A 21,272-nucleotide genomic window follows, 5' to 3' on the forward strand; every position below is an offset into this window, starting at 1 on the left:
AAACAAGCCCCAAGGGGGAGGTACTATTATTTGACTCCTTAGCTGTACCTCGGTACGTCCCATGTGGATGGGGAGCCCACACGTGCAGTCTCCAGGCCAATACAGTCCACATCTTGGTCCAGCCAGAGCTCACACCAGGGCTGTGCCAGGCCTCCTTCTGCCACCTAGAATAGCCTCTGGCCTCTCCTTTTTTGGTTCCTCTGAAAGCTTCATCTTCCTTTGAGCTCAGAGGCCGCTCCAGAGACTGCCCTGCGTTTCCAGGACCAAGAGTTATTTAAGTAGCAGGACTTGGGCTGATTCTCGCCAGCATCTCTAGGGCCTGGCCTGGCACCAAGCAGCCACTCAGTAAATTCTGGCTGCCGTTTGCAAGGGATGAGAACAGTGAGGCCTTTCTGGAATGCCATTTGCCAGGGCCTCCTCAAACCTTAGCACACGCTTCCCTTTGCCTTAGCAAGTCCTCTTCCAGGAATCTGGCCAGCAGAAACGCTCTTGCACAAGCAACTGCAGGTGTGGACACAAAAATGTCAGGTCAGGTCACTCCCCTGCTCAAAAGCCTGCCATGGCTCCCATCTCACTCAGGATCAGAGCCCAGGTCCCGGTCAAAGACGCAGAATGGAAACTCTAGGGTAATAAAGAGGTAGCATGAATCAGCTCTTAATGGAGATAAGATGGAAGGCCAAATTACTCAATTAATCTAAAGGAGGCAGGAAACGAGAGAATAAGGAACAAAGAACACCAGAGATAAACCAAAAATGAACAGTAAGATAGAGGATTTCAATGCAGCCACATCAGTAATGAGGGCAAATACGAACGGTCTAACCCTGCACTGTCCACTCAGAGAGGCCTCGTGTGACTGCCCAGCCCTGGGAACAGAGCTAGTCCAACAAGATGTTCTGAGTGGAAAATACACACTGGATTTCAAAAAGTCAGTGAGGGGCGGAAGGGGGGAAACACTCTACAACACGTGTTGGCGAGGATGTGGAGAAATCGGAACGCTTGTGCGTTACTGGTGGGAATGTGAAAAGGTGCAGCCACCGTGGACAACAGTGATTCCTCAAAAAGTTAAAAAGAGAATTACCAGATGACCAAGCGACCCCACTCCTAGGTATATATCCAAAAGCACTGAAGGCAGACTCAGGTGCTTGTATGCCGATGTTTATGGCAGCGCTATTCGCAATATCCAAAAGGTGGAAATAACCCAAGTGTCCGTCTATTATTGGATGGATAAACACAGTGTGGTCTATTCAGACAATGGAATAGTATTCGGCCTTAAAAAGGAAGGAAATTCTGATAGATGCTACGATGTGATGACTATCCTTGAAGACATTATGGTAAGTGAAATAAGCCAGAGACACAGAAGGATAAATACTGTATGATTCCACTTATATGAGGAAGAAGTGGTCAAATTCACAGAGAAAGAAAGTAGAATGGAGGTTACCAGTAGGTGGTGGGAGAGGGGGATGGGGAATGATTGTTTAAGGGGCACAGAGTTTCTGTTTGGAAGGATGAACAAGTTCTGGAAATGGATAGCGGTGATGGTTACACAACATTGCAAATATACTCAATGCCACTGAATTGTGCACTTAAAAATGGTAAAAATGGGAGATTTTTATGTCACATGCATTTTACCACAATAAAAAAGACTGTAAAATATCTCATTAGTGACTTCTAGATTGATTACATGTTGAAATAATAGTATTCTGTATAGAACAGGTTGCATAAAATACATTCACATTAATTTTCCCTATTTCTTTCTCCTGTGGCTACTAGAAAATTATAAGTAACGTACAAGTGGCTAGGATTTTCTAACTGGACGGCACTGGTCTCAACATTCCAGTCATCAAAAGGATATAGACTATTTGCTGTCTGCAAGAGACACACTTTAAATGTAAGCACACTTTAAATGTAAAGACATATATAGGCTCACAGTAAAAATTGGAACCAAAAAAAAAAAATCCATAGAGTAGAGGTTAAATAAATTATGGAATACTACTTCTCCTTTAGTTTGCTAAAAGAATGGGTTCTGGGGGGAGGGGTGAGGGACGGACGAATTGGGAGTTTGGGATTAGCAGATGCAAACTATTATATACAGAATGGATAAACAACAAGGTCCTGGGACTTCCCCGGCGGTCCAGTGGTTAAGACTCTGCACTTCCAGTGCAGGGGATGTGGGTTTGATCCCTGGTCGGGGAACTAATATCCCACATGCTGCACAGTGCAGCCAAAAAAAAAAAAAAAACTTAAAAAACAAACAAACAAAAACAACAACAACAAAAAAAACAAGGTCCTGGGGACTTCCTTAGTGGTCCAGTGGTTAAGAATCTGCCTTCCAATGCAGAGGACGTGGGTTCGATCCCTGGTCAGGGAGCTAGGATCCCACATGCCTTGGGGCAACTAAGCCCGCACACCACACCTAAGCCCGCGCGCCGCAACTACTGAGCCCACGTGCTCTGGGGCCCGCGCGTGCCACAACTGGAGAGAAGCCCATGCACCGCAGTGAAGATCCCGTGTGCCACAACTAAGACCCGACACAGCCAAAACTAAATAAATCAATTAATTAAATAAATATTTTTAAAAAACAAGGTCCTACTGTATAGCACAGGAAACTGTACTCAATGTTCTGTAATAAACCATAATGGAAAAGACTATGAAAAATAATGTAAATATATCCGTATAACTGAATCACTTTGCTGTACAGCAGAAATTAACACAACATTGTAAATCAACTATACTTCAATTAAAAAAAAAAAGAGTGGAGTTCTAGATTGCTGCCATGGAAATAATTCTAAGACATTTGTTCAAGTTAAAAAGCAAGGTGTAGAATAATTCATGTGGTACGTGTGATCAAGAAGAAAAAAATGTATGCACAGAATAGAGGGGTAGAAAGAACGCATCCAAACTCCTCACAGAGGGCTCCTCTGGAGAGGGCAGGACAAGGGGACAGTTTCATAGTGTTATATATGACTTTTTTCCGTGTCTAATTAATTCATACAGATCTGCCCTCAAATTGGCAAACCTCAAAGAGTTAAGGAATCTGATCTTAGCCTCGGCATCCAGCGCAGGGCCCTTGAAGCAACTCGGAAATCGTCCGGAAACCACTCTACCCCTTGCTACTCAAAGGAGGGGCCTCAGGGTCCCCTGGGAGCCTGCTAGAAATGCAGAGTCTCAGGCCCGCCACAGACCCGCTGAATCAGACCTCGCATTTGAACAGGCTCCCCAAGGGATTCGTGTGCACGTTCAAGTTTGAGAAACTGTTGACCTGCAACACAGCCCAATCTGTCTGCACAGATTTAGTAGGTACAGACTAAAGGCCGGTCAGTGATAATAATAGCAACCACCGTGACAGTAACAGCAACCAGCACTTACAACGGGCTTATTAAGTGCCAGGCGGTACCTTATCTCAATGAAACTCCACAGACATCCCACCATGTCGCAGATCATCTCGATCTACAACCCCATATCTGCAATTCCAACCTCCAAAAATCTCTAAAAACCATCCCCTTTTTTTCCCCTTTACTCATTGTGGGGCAAAAGCTAACGTGCAATGACCATCCTTATGTATCCTCCTTAGTGTAAAACAGCCACAGATATATTAGCAGCAGGAATAGTATTTGCTGCAGAAATCTTTAGCCTATTTGGGGAAGGGGAGCTGCCCTGCCTGGCTGAGGGCTGTTCCACCTCATCCAGCCTGCGCTGCGGTCTGAAATATTCTGAATGTTGACACACCTTGGAAGCCAGTTACTGCCGTAAATTTGCAGCACATCTGTTGACATGTGACGTCATCTATGAAACCTCCGAGAGGAAGGCACCAGGCCCCCCCTCGCTGATGGGGAAACTGAGGTTGCAAGAGGTGGTGGCCCCTGCTCCAAGTCCCGCAGCTGCCTCCAGGCCAGCTGGGCCTCCGGGGTCCTGACCCCTTCCTTGCAGGTCTCCCCGTCAGTCACCCACCCGGCCTCGCTCACAAACTCACAAACACATCCGAGGAAGCCGGAGGGCGCCACGGTTATGTTAATGAAGACACCACAGAGGGTAAAAAGGGAAAGAGGAGGGTGGGACGGCACCCTGCTGAGGCGGGGCCTCCACTGGCTAAGCTGAGACCCAAGCTGGATCCCAGGGCAAAAAGCAGAGTGGAGGGGGGGCGGGGCAAAGGCAGCTTCCTGACTGTGGGCTTTCAGTCCTGGTCCCTGTAACAAGCAAACAGTGAGGCTTTATGGCGAAAAGCCTGGGCTTTGGGGCCAGACTGCACCCCCCGGGGTGGGGTGGGGGATCCCCAGTTTACCCTTTAGCAGATGTGTGACTCTGGGCAAGTCACTTAACTGCCCAGTGCCTCAGTTTCCTCATCTGTAAAATGGGGATGCTCACTGCACCTACCTCCTAAGGTCCTAACGTGAGTAACTGAGTCAGGACTTGTGAGGGCCCCAGACTGGTGCCCATGGCCGCATGGGCTGTTATTATTATTGCTGCTATGGTCATGAGCTGTGGAAAGCTCCTAACTGGATCCACAACACCCCTGAAATCCTCCGCCAAAGGTTGGGATGTAGAGTCAAGCGTGCGTTTCTCTGGGGGAAAGGTCGGAGGCCTCTGAGCAGAGACCTGAGCCCTCCTTCCCCCACACTAAGGACCACCTCGTGCTCTTAAGACCTTGCCCTGGAAAAGATAAAAGGCGGCTACCTCTCCCAGCTGGGGCAGGACGGCCAAAGCTCTCGCCCTCCCAACAGCTGGCAATACCACCGGCCTCCCCCTCTCCTGCCCCCAGCCTCCCGCCACCCCCTCCTGTCTCCAAGCAGGTTTGCACTGGCCTCCTGAACTCCTTCCCAACTGCACAAACATCTTTCTTCTGCCTTCACACCCCTCTCTTCCTCACCTCCTGACCTGTAAGGAAACTTCACTCTTGAGCCCAACCCAGCACACCCCCTCCTCCCTCTTCTTCTAGAATCTTCCTTCGCTCCTTTCCTTTTCTCTAAGCCTGCTCAGATCCTAAAAGTCTCTAAGCCTGGTCCCTCATTCATTCAGTGAATACTGAGCCTGGACGCATTCCCAGTCAGGTCCAGGGGATGAATCCTCACACAGAAATAAACTGCGTGACATGGAGGAAGTTGGACAGGGTCGTCAAGGAAGGCTTCCCAGAGGAGGTGGTATTTAAGCAGAGGCCTGCAGGACAGGACGAGAAGCCCAGAGACAGGAAGGAATGGGAGAAGAGCACGGCAAGCAGAGGCAAGGGCAAAGGTGGGGAGGCAGGAACAAGCTGGGTGCGGGAAGAAAGCAAGGTGAAAGGGCAGGAGATGAGGTCAGGGAGATAAGCCCAGGCCAGACTCATGGGGCTCTGTGGGGGGAGGTGAGGGTTAGACTTTCACCTGAGGGCACTAGGGAGCCATAAAGGGTAGCAAGATTTTTTTTTTCCATCTCTGGCTGCAAGAGCTCCATCTGCCTGCCTGCCTTCGTCCATCCATCCATCCATCCATCCATGAAGCCATCCTTCTCTCATGACTCCTCACCATATTCCAGTCTGGCTTCCACCCCTACAAACCCATCAAACCCAGGAAATCTTTGCTTCCAGAACAGCCGCATCCAACCCAGGAAGCCTGTCCTCAAGTCCGTGGAAGTTAAGCCTTTCTAAAAACTCTCCCACTTTGTTCCTGAGATGCTCATTGTGCCTGATCCTGCCCCTCTTCCCTCTTTCTCTGTTTTGGCCAAAGAAGCTCCTACCCCTCCCTACACGTGGGTGGCCGCCTAAGTTGATTCTCCACCCTCTCCTGTCCTCTCCCTGGGGAATCATCCCCATCCCTGGGACTTCAGCGATCACTCCGTGTCACCGTCTCTCACTCGTGATGCCTCCAGTTCATTCATTCATTCCGTCTGCACCTCACCACCAGCCGAGAGGGTGCTGGAGCTTTACTCTCTGGGGTTCGTGTTCCCCAAACTATACACACCACTACAGCATATCAAGAAAGGGCACCTGCATCCACTCAGTTGCTCAGGCCAGTGACTTTGGATCATCCTGGCCTCCCTCCTTCTCTTACCTCCCATCAACAAAACCAAACCACCCCAGATCTCAGCCCCAGTGTCCTGGGCCCTCTTTCCCCGTGAAGCTTCAACTGGCCTTTGTGCAAAGCATCCCAGGTTTCTCTCTGCTGGAAATGGCGTGGAGCCCAAAGCCTGCTCCCAGAAGCCCTCTCCTCCAGGAAGCCTGCCCTGATGTACCAACATGCCCCAGAAGCAATGCCTCCTCCTGGCCTCCACCAGCCCAGCTGACACTCCTGAGACAACTGATCTCACCTTGCAGGGAGAATGGGTGTGTTTTGGGCTTACCCCCCCTCCCCTGTCCCGAGTGCAGAGCTCTGAGGCCCGGCACAAGGGAGGCCTGCTATGTGGGTCTGAATTAACCAGTACGATGCGCCTGGATTCAAATCCCTGCTCTGCCAGCAGCTAGCTGTGTAACCTTGGACAAGGCACTTCACCTCTCGCTGTAACAGGGAGAGGAAGGCAACCCGGGGGGTCTGGCCCTGGGGAAACTTCTAAGCAAACCATGATAACTGCACCGCACGGAGTCCCACAGCCAGGAGAAGCAACAGACAAATGGCCAAGTAACAACACAGGAGGCCTGAAAGCGGGTGCTGGGCGAAAAAGACTCAGAAGGAGAAATACAGCAGGATCCTCTGTAGAAAGCCAAAATCCACCACACCAAGCAAACAATTTGCCAGGGCACAGAACAATTTGCCAGGGCACTGGGCCAGGGAAGGGAATGGGAATACAAGGGAATTTTATACAGATATATATATATATGCACTTGCATATATGTGTATATAATATATACATTTACTATATGCCTATTATACTGCTAAGTTTAAATTTACCACTAAATTATTACATAAAGTATAATAATATATAACATATATTAATGTATGTGTGTGGGTATATATATTTTACTGTTCATTTGCTTAAAGCAGACTTCTGTTAGGAACTCCCTTAAATAAATCTCCCTGTTCTGCTACAGAGTCTGGCCGGGGGCTCTTCAGGCCCAGAAGTTGGCTCAGCGTCCCCTGTGACCAATGCAGACACGGCTCCCTGCCCCTTAAAGGTCGCAAAGAAAAAATAGGACTGCGGAAGGGGGACGGGCTCGGGGAGGGGTAAGGGCCGGGCAGATGTCAGGGAATTCTGCTGGGCCAGCTAAGGAGACAGAAATCCGACAAAGAAAAACAACTCCTCACGAAACAGCTTTGAGACTTTAGGTGGCAAAGCACGGGCAGCCCGGAAGGGCCGCAGAAACCAGAAGGCGAAGACGGAGCAGAAGTTTCCCAGACATTTTTATCAACTTCGAGACCTGAGTCTTTCCCCATTTTAGCATCTCGGTGAAAGGAGGCGTAACTTACAGCCAATGGCTTGTGTGAACACAGCACGTGTGGCTTCCGGTCGTGGCTGAACTGAGGAGCGCAGCACCTGAGCGCCCCCCCCCGCAAGCCTCAGTCTCCCTGCTGGGCAGCGGGCAGGCCCCAGCCCTGACCTGCCCCGTGGGCCCTGATTCGCTCCCTCTCTGAAGACACTTAGGGAGCGAGTACTGGGCAGTGGGGAGGTGGCTAGGGCAGGATAGGCAATGTCCATGCACCAAGTGTCAAGTGCAGCTGGGAGACCCATGGCTGCCTGTCCCGGGTGAGGGGCCTGCCGGTGGAGCTCTGCTGCTGCAGGCAGAGCCCTGCAGCTTTGAGGGCTGGGCTTCCTGAGCCAAGGAACCACTCAGGGGGCGGGCTTGATAAAAGTGGTGGGGGGGGCAATGAAGGCAGCTGAGGCTGGCTGGGGGCCTCTCGGGCCCCACCCACCAGGACTCCCAGGAGATGCGTGGCACCCCGAGATTGGCATTTTTAGTGCTTTGGAAGCAGGTGGGTCACACTTTTTAAGAAACAGAAGAGCGACTCCAAGCACAGGCTCTCTGCTCCCTTTCTCCATGCCTGTGACATGTCCATCCTTCAGTCAGTCAGTGAGTCAGTCAACAAACATCTACAGGATTCCTACTGCACACCAGGAGCTGAGAACATGGGGCACATCATTTCCCTCCTTCTGTAGTTTATAGAATCTGGTGAGAAAGCCAGGCCTGAAGAAAAGCTCACGGGATACCTACATCCCAATGGGGCTACGAGGGGTGGAGCAGTGAAGTGGGAGAGCACCCCTAGGCCAGAGGCCGAGGCTGGGAAGGGCACCCAGGGGAGGGGCGCATGGGACGATGAGACTTCAAGAGGGGACGGGGTAGGGGGGGGCAGATTTCTCTCTCCCGAGAGAAGGGAGGTGAAGCCTTCCCAAGGACTCCTGCTCCGTGATAAAAAGGCTAAATCTCCAAACAGTGATGTTGAGCTGAGGTGCTCAACCCAAAGGACCACACAAGTCCACGAGATTCAAGAAGAGGCAAGGCAGGTCCACAACAGGATAAACGAGCAGCGGGCCAGTGACCCGCTGCTCTGGGAGGGGGGTGTTGACTGTGAAGGGGTACAAAGGAACTTTTTGGCTGCGATGTGAACGCTCTGGATCTCGATGGGGTGTGGATTGCACAGGCTGCTATGGTTTGGCAAGACTCATGGAGAAGCACCCTTAATCTCTGTGTATTTCATTGTATGCCAATTACACTCAGTGAGAGGATGGGGGAGAAATACACACATACATACATACATACATACATACACACACACACACACACACACACACACACAAAACTTTCTGTGAAAGGGGATACACGTCCACAGAAGCGGGAGGGCAAGGGGCACGTTCTGGGGAGAGAAGTGAGGCCACTGTGGCCAGAGCCTGCTAGGCCGAGGGGAGCCTGGCCTGAGAGGGTAAAGAGCTGAGAGTTCTTCCGGGGGCCCCCGTCATCTAACCTGGAGGGCTTGGTGTTCGAGGATGGGTGAGGTGCCTTGAAGGTCAGGAGGGAGGTTACAGTCTAGCCAACTGTCACAAGCACCCCGGGAGCATCTGTGAGCATCGGCCTGCCCAGTACCACATAGTGGACGAGAGGCCGGGCGGCATCCATCCTCTGGAAAGGGGGCTCCAGGGACCTTCGATCTGCAGGTGTCCTGGCGGAATGGACCGCCCTTCACCTCCAAGCTGCGGAGGCCACCGGGGCTCCCTCCAGGGCCCCAGGGGTCATTAACGAGGGTCCCACAGCCATAGAGATGTTCCTCCCTCACTCCGCACCCAAGGCTGCCAGGATGGGACACAGGGGACACAGGAGACTGGGGGGGGGAGTTACCTAGAAGTCAACAGCCCCCTCCAGCCCCTCGAAGGACAAGAAACACTTTGAAGGAGAATTACAGAGGATGGAGTGAGCAAAAGGAGGAGATTAAGGCAGCCAGGCCTGGTCAGGGGCTCCAGGGATATAACCCTTCCTCTGACCTTCCTACCCCTGGAAGGAGCGTTTGGTTACAGCCTCCACGGAAGTGATAACTAACTACAGTGACAATGGTGACTGCTACCTTCTGCAGAGCGCTTACTCTGAGCCATGCACTTGCAAAACACTTTTCCACTCAGGACCTGATTTAACTGATGCAAAAGCTCTTGAAAGAAGCATCGATTTATGATTCCTGTACTTCTGGTTCTCTAATCTGGAATTAGAGAAAGGAAGTAACTTGCCCCCAAGTCACAAGGTTAGAAGGGGCAGAAAGAGTACTCGAACCCGGGCGGCTGACCCAGTAACCCCTCACTGCCGGGGTCATCTGTCCATCCCCCTGCCACTGGCCCACCTTCTCTGACTGTGATTTCTGCACAGAATATCACAACCCACATCCAGGCATAAATCCCCAAGCCCGTGTGATCAGAAACAGCCACCCACCAAGGTGCAAAGCCTGGGATGGCCAAGACAGGATGGCAACACAGATCAAGGACAACCTGACCAAAGTTTACTGCCTGCAGCCTCAATTTCCCCGATCTATGAAATGGGCCTAATGTCTCTTCCATCACAGAACAGAACAGAACCCGGAGGTGATGAAACAGATTCTGGATACCAAAAATAATAACACCATTAGTAATGAGAATGATACAGTTGAACTGATATGATATCTGGAATTTGCTTAAACGTACTCCAGCAGAAAAGGGAAAAGAAAGTGCAGGGTGGCGCAGGGGGTTGGCGGGGGGGGGGGGGGGGGGGGGGGGGATCAGCGGAAAATTGGCGAAGCTGGCGATGGGTACACAGGGGTTGATTATTTTATTCTCTCAACTCTTGGTGGGTACTTCAAAATTTCCATGATAAAAAGATAAAATAATAACAAGCAAAGTGAATTTTCACCGCACTCCTGCAAGCCAGGGCCTGTCTTAAAAGCTTTCTACATCTTCACTCATTTAAGCTTCACAAAGACCCCATGAGTTCTGTTACAGATGAGGAAACTGAGGCCCAAAGGGTATTTGATTGCCTTGGAACCTTCCCTCTGATTAAAATGCCAACATTGACTGCCCGGGGTTTTAGGGGAAGGAGGCAAGGACGCGGGTATCTAATTCCACGGGAGATTTCTCTCCATCATCATCATCATCATCATCATCATCATCACCATCATCATCATCACCATCATCACCACCACCACCACCATCACAGCCACTGACATTTTCTGAGCACTTGTGATATGTCAGGCACTGTGTTAAGCACTGAACATCCGTGAGCACACAGGTAGGTCTCCCATCACAGCCGTTCTTCCAGATGAGGAAAGTGAGACCCAGAGCAGGACAGCCCTGTCTGTCCCCAGGGCCATGCCGCCGCAGCAGCCTGCCCTGTGCCCTCCGCTGCTGTGCGGTTTAGAATGCCAACAATGTTCCCTATGTGCCTTTCAGGAAGACAATGGAGAGCTTTCAGAGTGGCGAAGTCAGCGTGGGGCCCATAGGAGAACAGTAATCATAGCGAAAATAACAGCAACATCAGATGCTGCTTCCTGAACGGCTACTGCACGCCCGGCTGGGGAGGGCAGTGCCTCCTTCGGCCCTCACAGCCCACCTGCCAGGGAGCCATCATGGGCCCATTTTACAGACAAGGAAATCGAGACCCAGAAAAAGATTGCTTGCCCAAGGTCACGCTGCAGGTAAGTGGAAAAGCCAGCATTCCCTCCCCTGCCTGCCAGTAAGGGGGCTCACAGCCCAGAATTAAGGGGTTCCTGACCCCAGGAGACAGAACTGCCATAGAATGACAGATGACACCTCCACTGAATGACTCAGCTAGGCTACCCATGCACCTTGATGGGTATTATTTAATCCTCACAACAGCCTTTCCAAAAGTAGGTACTGAGGTGAACCCATTTAACAGAGGGGGCAACTGAGGCCCAGAGCCAGCAAGCCCCCTGCCTGCATCCATTCAGCCAGCAAGCGGCAGAGACGGGATTCGAATCAACGGCGCCCACACCCTTGACCTCCACACCAAGTGGCAAGCACATGGTGCAGGCCACGGGCAGGAAGGAAGGGGCAAGGAGGTCACAAGAGGCAAAGACAATGCATGGATGGGTGGGATGACTTGAACAGGAGGGGAAACGATTTCCTTCAAGATACAGCTCCACAGGTGCCTCCTAAGAGTGACCGAATGACAAATCGCAGGCTCTTGACCCAGCAATCCCGCCTCCAGGAGTTTATCCCGCTGGCATACCCACTTCCCAGTAAGACAGATGGATGCATGCCCCCTGGCTCTGCACGCTGAAACTTTAGGAAACACCTCCATATCCGTGTTGAGTCAAGGAGGATTTGCCCACACTGAGGAATACAACGCAGCTGAGAAAAAGCCAAAGAAACCTCTCCATGTACTGTGCACATCTCCGAGGGAGATGAAGTGAAAAAAGCAACGTGCAGAACGATGGGAAGAGGGTGCTACCATCTGTGCAAAATAAATATTTGTTAAGACATACACATGTATATAAATGTGTGCGCACAGAACATCAGGATTGAGGCGGTGCTCTGGGGAGGCGAGTTGGGGGACCAGGGATGCCCCGGAGGGTAAAGGGGTAGACTTACTATGTTTGGGATTTTGAATTTGTCCCATGTGGATGTATCACTTAGAAAAAAAGAGAAAGAGAGAAAGAAGTTGCTTCCCCCTTGGAGCCTTTGCAAACCACCCAGACAGAAGGCATCAAAGTCCCCCAGCAGCCTTGAAGACAACACTTCTCTCTAGCCTCCTCCCGGATTGGGTCCCAATATCATAACTGGGCCCCAGGGCCGTGGCACACAGTAGGCCCTCAGGAAGTTTAATCGGGAACAGTTAAAGACAGACAGGCCCTCTCTCCAGCTTCTCCTGCCAACAGATCCCCCGCCACCATGAATACCTGCAAACTCAGGACACAAAACTAATTGTCGCCAAACTGGAAATGTCTTAGAAAACCTTCTCTTTTCCCGTTGGGGGATCTTGCATGCCACTGAGACACAAAGGCTTCAGTCAACGGGGATAAAACTCTAATGGTGGTACCCCAGGCAGCGGAGAAGTCTAGGGAAGGAAGGAGGAGGGAATCCTTGGGGACCAGTCAACCAAACATTTCCCATGTGTCTCTAGTGTGACACATCCTACGCTGGGGAGCCAACTCAGACAGGCCCTCGGCCCTCAGAGAGTGGGGACAAACTTGGATATGACCCGGTGAAAAAGGGGGGCAAGTCATTCTGATTGGGGGGAGAGCGTTTTACATCATGGATGTAAAACAGGCAACTTGCTGTTTCCACTAAGAGTCAGGGAGCCTGGTGGGGGAAAGACCCCGGAGAGACAGAGGCAAGAGAACCATGCCCCCCACCCTTCTCCCCTGCAGGGCGGGAGAGGGAGAAAGGCAGCCCCTCACTGCTTTCCAGGCCCAGGCCGGCTAGAAAGGAATGCCATGTTTTCCTGTTTCCAATTAACTTCCCCCCACCAGCAGCCCTCTGCATTCTTGAGACCAGGAGTCAAGACAGCCACGGGGGAGAGCTGGGAGGGCGGGCGGGAACTCTGATGGTGGCTGGGCCTGGGGCTCAAAGGTGACCCCCCCAGGACCCCGGGGTACCCACACACCCCCCAGGACCCTCCTGCCAGGCCCCCTGGGCTTGGCGCTGACCCCTGGACCCTTTCACAACCTCTCAGAGGGGAGAGGGGGAAGACCCCACTTCCCCAGGGAAGGTTGGGGAAGGCCCCTGAGGCCTCTGGGAAGGAAGCAGGCAAAAAAGGGGGGCAGGGCATAGGCCTGTCACTCTTGGGCCTCACGCTTCCCCCCTTTTCCACCCCCACCCTGCCCCCCAAAAATCAGTTCCAACTTTCAGGAAGCACTCACCCTAGAGAGACCTACAGCCCCTCCCCTCCTGCCCCCGCCCCACAGGAATTATGATTACCTATGATGCCTGTCACCTCAGGAAGGTATTTGTAGGGTGTCCCTCCAAGTGTTAGCCCCTCTCCAATCACACCCCACCCCCTCCCTGAAGTCTGGGCTGGAGTCCCCTCTCAGCCATAGAACAGGTATCCGCTGGACTCAGTTTCCTCATCTGTAAAATGGCAAGATCGCCCATATTGCCCCCCTCACTGGGGAAGCTGGGCCCTCCCCAGCTCTTCCCCCTCATCTCCCCACCCCCACCGGCCAAACGTGTATTCGACACCCGCAAGTGCTGAAGGGGTGGGGTCCCAGAGAGCTGGAGGCGGAGTGTCACCAAAGTGGAACTCCTTACAGTGGGCCCTCACCCACCACCACAGGGAATTCCTCCAGGGTAGATGCCTTTTGCCATTCACCCTAAAATACCCAGCACCCAACTTTCCTCCCCACCCCTGCAGGCCTGCCATATCCCCGTATGCTGAAGGAGAAATAAAAATAACACGTTTGGCTAAAACTTTCAGTCACCGCAAGGTCAGTTAAGGAAGCTCTACTGATCCCCACCCGCAGATGAGGAAACTGAGGACTAGTGAGTTGAATCTAGCGCCTGAGGTTACAGGGTGGGGCAGGGAGTCTGCCGCCCAGGCCGAGGGGAGAAGCGGGCAGGGGAGTTCTCTGCCAGCTACATCACGGCGCCATGGAGGGTCACGGGGCAGAGCGACGACGAAGGTCCCCGGCAGCTCAGATTCCCTCCCAGCGGGGCCGAGTCCCAGGTCAGGTGGAGCAGGAAGAGGATGACAGAGGGGCCACCGACCAAGTGCCCCCCAAACCCCAGCCAGCGAGGCCTGGGGCCCCCCCTTCTCCTGACTCCACACCTCCAATCCTCAGCTCCTGCAGGCAAACGCTCTGCTCCAGCCACAGGTGAAAGCATCCTGCCCTCAGCCCAGCTTCCAGATGCTCCTTACCCCTTCCCCAAACGAGCACTTGGGGGGGGGGGGCGGAATTCAGCTGCTCCTTCCTGGTATTATCTACATTTGAGACTCAACTGAAGTCAAACGGACAAATTGCCAAAGAGGGGTACAGGAGAACCTAAGAGTTTTCAGCTGAGTTGGAAAAACTTGAGACGGTTACAGATTGGGGCTGTGTGACCCCGGGCAAATCACTTAGCTTCTCTGAGCCTCCATTAGCCTGTCTGCAAAATGGGAATCACATAACTGACCCAACTTCCTCCTCGGGTGGTGGCCAGTGGGTAGCGCACCTAACAGTAGCCAATCCCTAATGCTCTCTGGGTAGGAGATGTTATTTCCGCCTTCCAGGAGTGGGGGAGCTCTGGGGAAGGGGGGTGTAGCTAAGCACACCCCTTAAGTCTCACTGGACGCTGGCACATGGGAAGGGGGTGGTTCCTGAGCTCCCCTGTTCTCCCACCACCCTAGCAGGTCGGCGTTGACTGAGGCCCCCATCCCCACCCCAGGTGAGAGGAGAGGTTGAAAGCACAGAGCACTTCTCAGAAATCTCAGGCCTTGAAGTCTGGGGGTGTTTCTAAAAACTGTTTCCCTGACAAGAGCCCTGGGAAAGGAGGTGTGAGGGAAAAGCAAACCCTCAATACATCCCCAGATCTATACTATCGGAAGGCTATGTAACAAAAGGGGCTGCCTGTCCGGACAGAAGGCCGAGCACGGGCAGGAGCCCCCGGTCCGGGTACACCAGAGGGCTGGGACCTGTCACCCCGGCCTCCGGGGAGAGCTGACACAGCGGCCTCTGACCCCACCTCCCGGGAAGTTCAGCTGCTCAGAACCACAAAGCAAAACAAAGGGGTGCGGAGAGGAAGGAGCCGCCGTGCCTTCCAATCACCGCTGCCTCCCGAGCCCGCCCGCGGCTGCTCGCCCCGCTCGCCGCTGGCCGCGGACCAAGGCCTGGGCAGCCCGCGGTCCCTGGTCTCCCCGCGGCCGCCCGTGACAGGAGCCGGAGAAGCAGCCGAGGGGCAGCGAGGGATGGGAAAACCAGATGGCTCCATCCCTCCTCCCTCCTCCTCCTCCATCCCTCCCTCCGGGTGCCCGCGGCCCGGCCGCCCTCCGCAGGGGCCCGGGGAGGCCGCGGGCCCGGCTCGTCCGGGCTCACCACAGGGAAAGGGCTGCCTTTGTCTAAAGGTCACCACCCGAGCGCGGTGCCCGGGCTGGGCCTGGTGCCTCCCATTGCTAGGCCGAGGGGGTGGAGATGGGGGGCCGCCCCAAATCTCGGAGGTGACAGGGGTAAGGCTCACCTCCCTCCTCCCCACCCCCCGTAACGGCCCCCTCCGGGAACAACCAGCTAGCGGGGGCGGGGGTCAACTCCTTTCATTGCTGGGGGGTGGGGGACCAAGTCAACTCCTTTCATTGTTTCGGGGCGGTGGGGAGGAGGAGACCCAGTGGCTTCCTTCCGCATCCATCCCTCCCCAGCATGCCGGAGGCCCCGTTTCTCCCCGGCACCCCCGGAGGGATCTGAGGAGGGAGCGCAGGGGACGGGCGAGAGGAGGAGATGAAGGCTCGCCAGCTCCGGCCGGGAAACCACCATCCGCTGCCCCATTGCCCTCTTCTTCCCCAGAAGACAGGGAGCAGGGCGAGGGGAGGGGGCCCCCCCCCGGCCCGGGGGAGGGGGTCTCCCCACCCCTCCCCCCGTGGAACGTTAGGTCTCGTTTTTCCGCCGCTCCATTGTATCCCCGGCAGCCGGCGGGAGGGCCGGGGAGGCACCGGGCGCCGGGTTTGGGCAGGGGAGCCCGGGGTGGGTGGGGGGGGTCCCCGCAGGATCGGGGCGGCGGTGATGGAGAGACGCGGGGGGTGAGGGGGGGCTGCCGGGGGTGGTGGGCGCCGAACAGAAAAAGAGGCAGCGGGCGATGCGCCCCGGTTGGGGGGCTAAGTGTGTGAGTGTCGGGGGGGTGGGTTCGGCCCCGGCTCCGGCTCCCCCCACACACACCCTCGCCGCCAACCCCCACTCCCCCCTCGCTTTTGCGCCCTGTCACAGCCCCGACTCGCAGGTAGAGAGAGTTAAGAGATTTAAAGAGAAATTGCTACATTGTGAGAAACTCACCCTGATGTTTGAGCAGCCGTCGGCGCGGGGTCTCCGAGACGGCCCCGCACGGGCTGCAAAGGGAGGACCCAGAAGGGGCCGACCGGCCGGGCCGGTCAGCGCACTGCCTGATCGCATGGCGGCCGCCCGGCAGCCTCCGCCAGGCCCCTGCCGCCGCCCCGCGCCGCGGCCCGGGCGCCCCGGACCCGCGCCCGCTCCGGGCGGGACCCCTCGGGTTTGCAAAAAAAAAAAAAAAAAAAATTTATTTTTTAATTACATGCAAAAGAAAAAAAAAAACCTTGCAGGTTTTGTGTTCCACCCCCCCTTTCCTCCTCCTCCTCCTCCTCCCTCCGCCCTCGCTGAGGGACGGGCTTGGAGGAGGCCCCGCCCCGCGACTCCGCAAACCAGCTTCGGCTCTGGGCGCCGAGCTGCGGGCCCGCGAACGAATGGGAGGCTGCGAACGCCCCGGGAGGGTGACCTCCGCACCGGCGCCGCCCCCTCCCCAGCCCTAGTCCCGGGGGTTCAGGGGCGCGCCTTCCCAGGCTACGGTGGAGTCTGCCGACTGCATCGAGCGATGCTCCGGATTAGGGGGAAAGGCTAAAGGGATTCGCCCTCCCGTATCCCGGGCGCCCAGCCCGGCTGGGGAGCGGGCGCGGTGCGCCCTGGGCGCGCCCCGACGCGGGGGATGGTCGCCGGGAGGGAGGACGCGACCAGGGGGAGCGCCGAAGGTTCGAAAAGGTAGCGGGAGTCGCGGCTGGAGGAGAGGGGAGGCCCCGCAGGTGGAATCGCGAAGGAGCCGGGAGTCGGAGCCAAAAGGGTGGAAGGCGCGGGGGCGGGCGGTGCTTTGGGGCTACTGGCCGGGACCCCGAACGCGGCTCGCTCACTCACCTCAATCGGTCTTTTAAGCTGCTACGCCCCAGGGAGGGCGCCGGGGACGTGGGTCCGACCTGTCTTAGAGCCTCCTCGAGGCCTCTCGGGCCGCGCAGATGGGACTCCCAGAAGCCCCGGGACGCCTCGGTGGTGTTGGGTCTGTTTCCGCCCCGCGGGGCCGTGTACGCCTTGCGGGCGTGACACTTCGATTCGCGCGTTCGTTCAGGGAACGCTTGCTGAGCGCCTGCTGTGTGCCCTGCGCCTTGCTCGGGGCCCATCGAGCACCTAGACAGCTCGGAGCTACCCTGCCGGGGCGCACAAGCCAAGGGAACTTATATTCTGGTTTCTTCTTACCTTCTATTTCCCCGGTGCCCTGGAAAAGCCATGTGTATACCGAAGCAGCTCAATAAATGCGTGTTGAATAAATGAGTGATTGAGACCTATGTGTTTTAAGCTTTAGAATTGATCCTGGCATCTTGGTGGCACTACGCATATTATTTAAGAGACCACGGAGGTTAAGCGCCCTGACTCAAACCAGTGAGCCCGTGCTTCACATCCTGCCACTTCCTTTGCTGTGTGACCTTGGACAAATTACTTCACCTCTCCGTCCATTTCCAAGAGGAAATAATTAATAGGCCTCATTTCATAAGGTCATTAGGAGAAAATGTTCTCATGGAGAGCAGCATCTGACAGGAAATGCCAGATAAGTGCTGTTATTATTGACTATTATAGAAAAAGGAAACCTTATCAATTCCAGAAGTGAACACGTGTTGCCCCAAACATAAGACAGTGGTCAATCTATAACTCATATAGTAGTCATCCATGGCCCACTGAGGTATGTGATCCTTCCAGGAACAGCAACATACAAGGACATTATTTTTGTGCAGCTTGCCCTTCTATTTGCTAAGATTGAGCCACTGGGCTACACCTTGGGTATTCATTTATCTGGGTGCCATTTTTCCAGTCTTCACCAAGAAGAGACCTCCAGGAACTCCCCCCTAGAGACCTTTAGTTATTCCCACCTTGAAGTGTAGAAAACTAAATTGGCTCAGAGAGGGGAAGCGTTTTGCCCAAGGTCACACAACCGGGTAGTGGGACCTGATCTGAGCTGGGTGGCACTGGTGTCTCTTGTCATAGCTGCCAACACTGGGGGACTCGGAACTAGGGAACTGACTGGGGTTCAAAGGTAGCAGACCTGAGGCATTGCGAGGGGTGACTGTCCAAGTTTATTCATTCATACAGGAAGTATTGTTTATGGGTATCTAGTGTGTGCCAGGAATATAGCAGTGACCAAGAACACCCTGGTTCCTGCCCCATCGCTACCTCCCACCCCCATTCCGCAGCTCACAGTCTATTAGGGACCACAGACAATGAGCAAGTAAGCAAATAAGTCACTTAGCCTCAGTTTCCCCTGCCCTCTGTAGCAGGTTCCAGGCTTCTTAGGTGCATTATGGTATCTACCCCCCCACCCCCCCAACACACACCCCAGAACAGTGCCTGGCACTTAATAAGTGCTCAAGAAAGATCTGCTGAACAATGAGATAATACCCACCCTTCCACAGGCATACCTGACCTCTTAGGAAGATGGTCTTGAGGCCAGGCGGGCTGGAATGGGCATGGGTGTGAAAGAAGCCCCCAATCTAGCCATGGCTGGCAAAGCCCTGGGAGGTCAAATGTCCAAGGCCAGAGGAGGGGTCTATATGGGCCCAAATAGGAAGAGACCTGCTATTCTTTAGGGGGCGACACACCCCTTCCCTTTGAAAATCAGATGCAAGTTGTCAGTTCCAGGTTCAGAATCGGGTTGGCAGTGAGACCCAGATAGGTTCAGCAACTTGCCCCAGGGATACCCAGCCAGGGGAGGAACTAATCCCAGATGTTCTGTTACCGAGTCACCTGATGAACCTGGGGCAAGTCACTTCTCCAGCTCCTCTGTTTTCTCATCTGTAAAATGGGACCGTATAGTCAGACACCAAAATCCATCGCCCCCCCCAACATTTTATTCTGAACATTTTCAAATATGGAAAGGTGGAAGAAATAGGATAAATACCCACCACCTAGATTCAACCATCAGCATCCTACTCTACTAGCTTAATCACACATCTGTGCATCTATCCATCCATCATATCCATCTCAGTTTTTGATGCATTGCAGACATCTGTTTATCTCCCCTGAACACATCATTAAGCTGGTAATCCTAACTAACTCCTCGCTTTGATAAACACTCTGACAACTGTTAATACCAACCCCCTGGGCCAGGCGCTGACTCTCATTTAAACCTCAATTCTAACATTTTTGTGTGGAGAGGGTAAGAAACCGGATCGATCTCACACAGCCGGGGAGTCAAACCCAGCTCTGTTTGTCCCCAGAGTCCAGACGTTATGAAGGCTATGGAAAGGATGAAACGGGACGAGGCACATAGAAGCTCTTATGGGACAGGGACAGAGCAGCATCCAGATGTGAGAAATTAGGACGGGAGAAGATGCACCCACCTTTTCTCATCTACCAAATACGCTACACCCCTGTGCTCAGCTGGGCTCTGGACACAGGGTCCTTGCCTGCCAATATGGAACTTAATCCCATATAGGTCACGATATTTCCTCTCTCCTAATATAGGTCTGGGCAGAAGACAGACACCTCACAAATATTTGCTGAATGAGCTTGGATTTCTGGGCCCCTCATCTCAACGTTTAATAGACTGTTTTAATTATAACCGTGCAGCTGAAAAGGAACAGCAGGAAACCCATTTGCTGTGGAAAGTCCAGGACACTGGAGAATTAACCTGCCCTCTCCCAGGGGCTGTGATGCCTTGTTCCACTTTTAGCCCACCGGCTCCAAGTCCCCCTGGTCTTCCCAACCCTCCAGCCCAGAAACCTCCCCTCCCCCACCCCCAGTACAAGCGCATTTTCTATCCCTTCAAATTTCTAGTCCCCTCAAATTTCTAGTCCTTCCCCACCCCACCCTCGGCTCTCCCAACCAGATCCTAATACCCTTTATCTCTGAGTCCTACACCTCCTACCCGTCCAACAGCCCAGCTCCTACCCTGAGGGAGCCTGACCAGAGCCTGGCCTGATTCCCGTTTCTGTACAGAGGAGTGGTTTTCCTTTTTCTTTCTTTCTTTCTTTCTTTCTTTCTTTCTTTTTTTTTTTTTTTTAACAAGTTGTTTGTGCCTCTGAAAGTCAAAACAACGGCCATCGCGGCTCCTCCCTCGCACCCGCAACTGCAAAGTCTAAAACTTGGCCAACCCAAGTTCTGTTTCTTGATCTGGCAAGATGTTTCCACGGGTGTTTTTCGTTTTCAGCTGAGCAGCGCGCTTAGGATCCGTGCACTCTTCTGGAGGCACGTAACACTTCAATAACAGAAAGGAACAAAGCAAGAAAAAACCTTGCCCAAAACACCCCTGTGGCCCCTCCACTTCTCGTTCAATCCGACTTCAGGGGCAAGTTTTCATCAAAGACCTCTCCAGGATCCGAATTCTAGCCGCCAGGAGGGGAATACTAGGAGGACTAGGAGGGCACTGACTCCGGAGCGACCTGCGCCCTCTGACCGCGCCCTTTAAATATGGCTAGTACAGCGGGACCGTGCTACCCCCGCACGCAGCTACGCTGGCTCGCCTGGAGCGCCAAGACAGCGAGCGGCGGCAAATCAGGCAGCTACAAGCCCACCCCGACCTTGGGTCCTCAGAGCGGCAAGTGCGGGGGGCGGGGTCTAGTCGCCCATTGGCCCATGCTGGGGGCGGGGCCACATCTCCGTCCCGCCCCCATCCCCCGCCTAGTTAAATAGGCTTCGCGCCGGCCCGGAGAATTATTCATCGTGGGGCGGGGCCTGGGTTTGTTTACACGCTGCCATTGGCTGGATTTGAATCGGCCCGACTGCGGGCCGGCCGCGGGGCGGGGCGCCAGAGGGTCCCGGCCGGCGCCTGACAGCTTCAGCCAGGCAACCCACATAAGACGCGCCGCCAAAGCACTGGATCCCTGGAGATGGGGATACTCTAAGTGGAGGCTGGCAGCGGGGGCGGGCAGGTTGAGGCTTCCGCAGGTTTCTTGATAAATGCTAACCAAGGGGGTAGGGAATATTGTTTTTGTTTTCATAAACAGTAGT

General features: G+C 54.1%; 1 protein-coding gene across 7 annotated transcripts in view; it reads right to left on the reverse strand.

The window, feature by feature from the left end:
• Positions 1-17,567, reverse strand: part of BICRA (BRD4 interacting chromatin remodeling complex associated protein) — a 76,207-nt gene extending 58,640 nt beyond the window's left edge. For 5 of the 7 annotated variants that reach the window (XM_036834009.1, XM_036834007.1, XM_036834008.1 and 2 more), the window contains exon 1: positions 17,193-17,567. In XM_036834009.1, coding sequence (XP_036689904.1) covers positions 17,193-17,452 — 260 coding nt within the window. In that variant the 5' untranslated portion in view covers positions 17,453-17,567. Of the gene's footprint in view, positions 1-16,325; positions 16,383-17,192 lie in introns of those variants that run through there. The other 2 variants (XM_036834004.1, XM_036834005.1) reach the window with 2 other exon arrangements.
• Positions 17,568-21,272: the final 3,705 nt, after the last annotated feature.

The sequence above is a fragment of the Balaenoptera musculus genome, chromosome 19, assembly GCF_009873245.2.
Source record: "Balaenoptera musculus isolate JJ_BM4_2016_0621 chromosome 19, mBalMus1.pri.v3, whole genome shotgun sequence".
Lineage (NCBI taxonomy): Eukaryota > Metazoa > Chordata > Mammalia > Artiodactyla > Balaenopteridae > Balaenoptera > Balaenoptera musculus.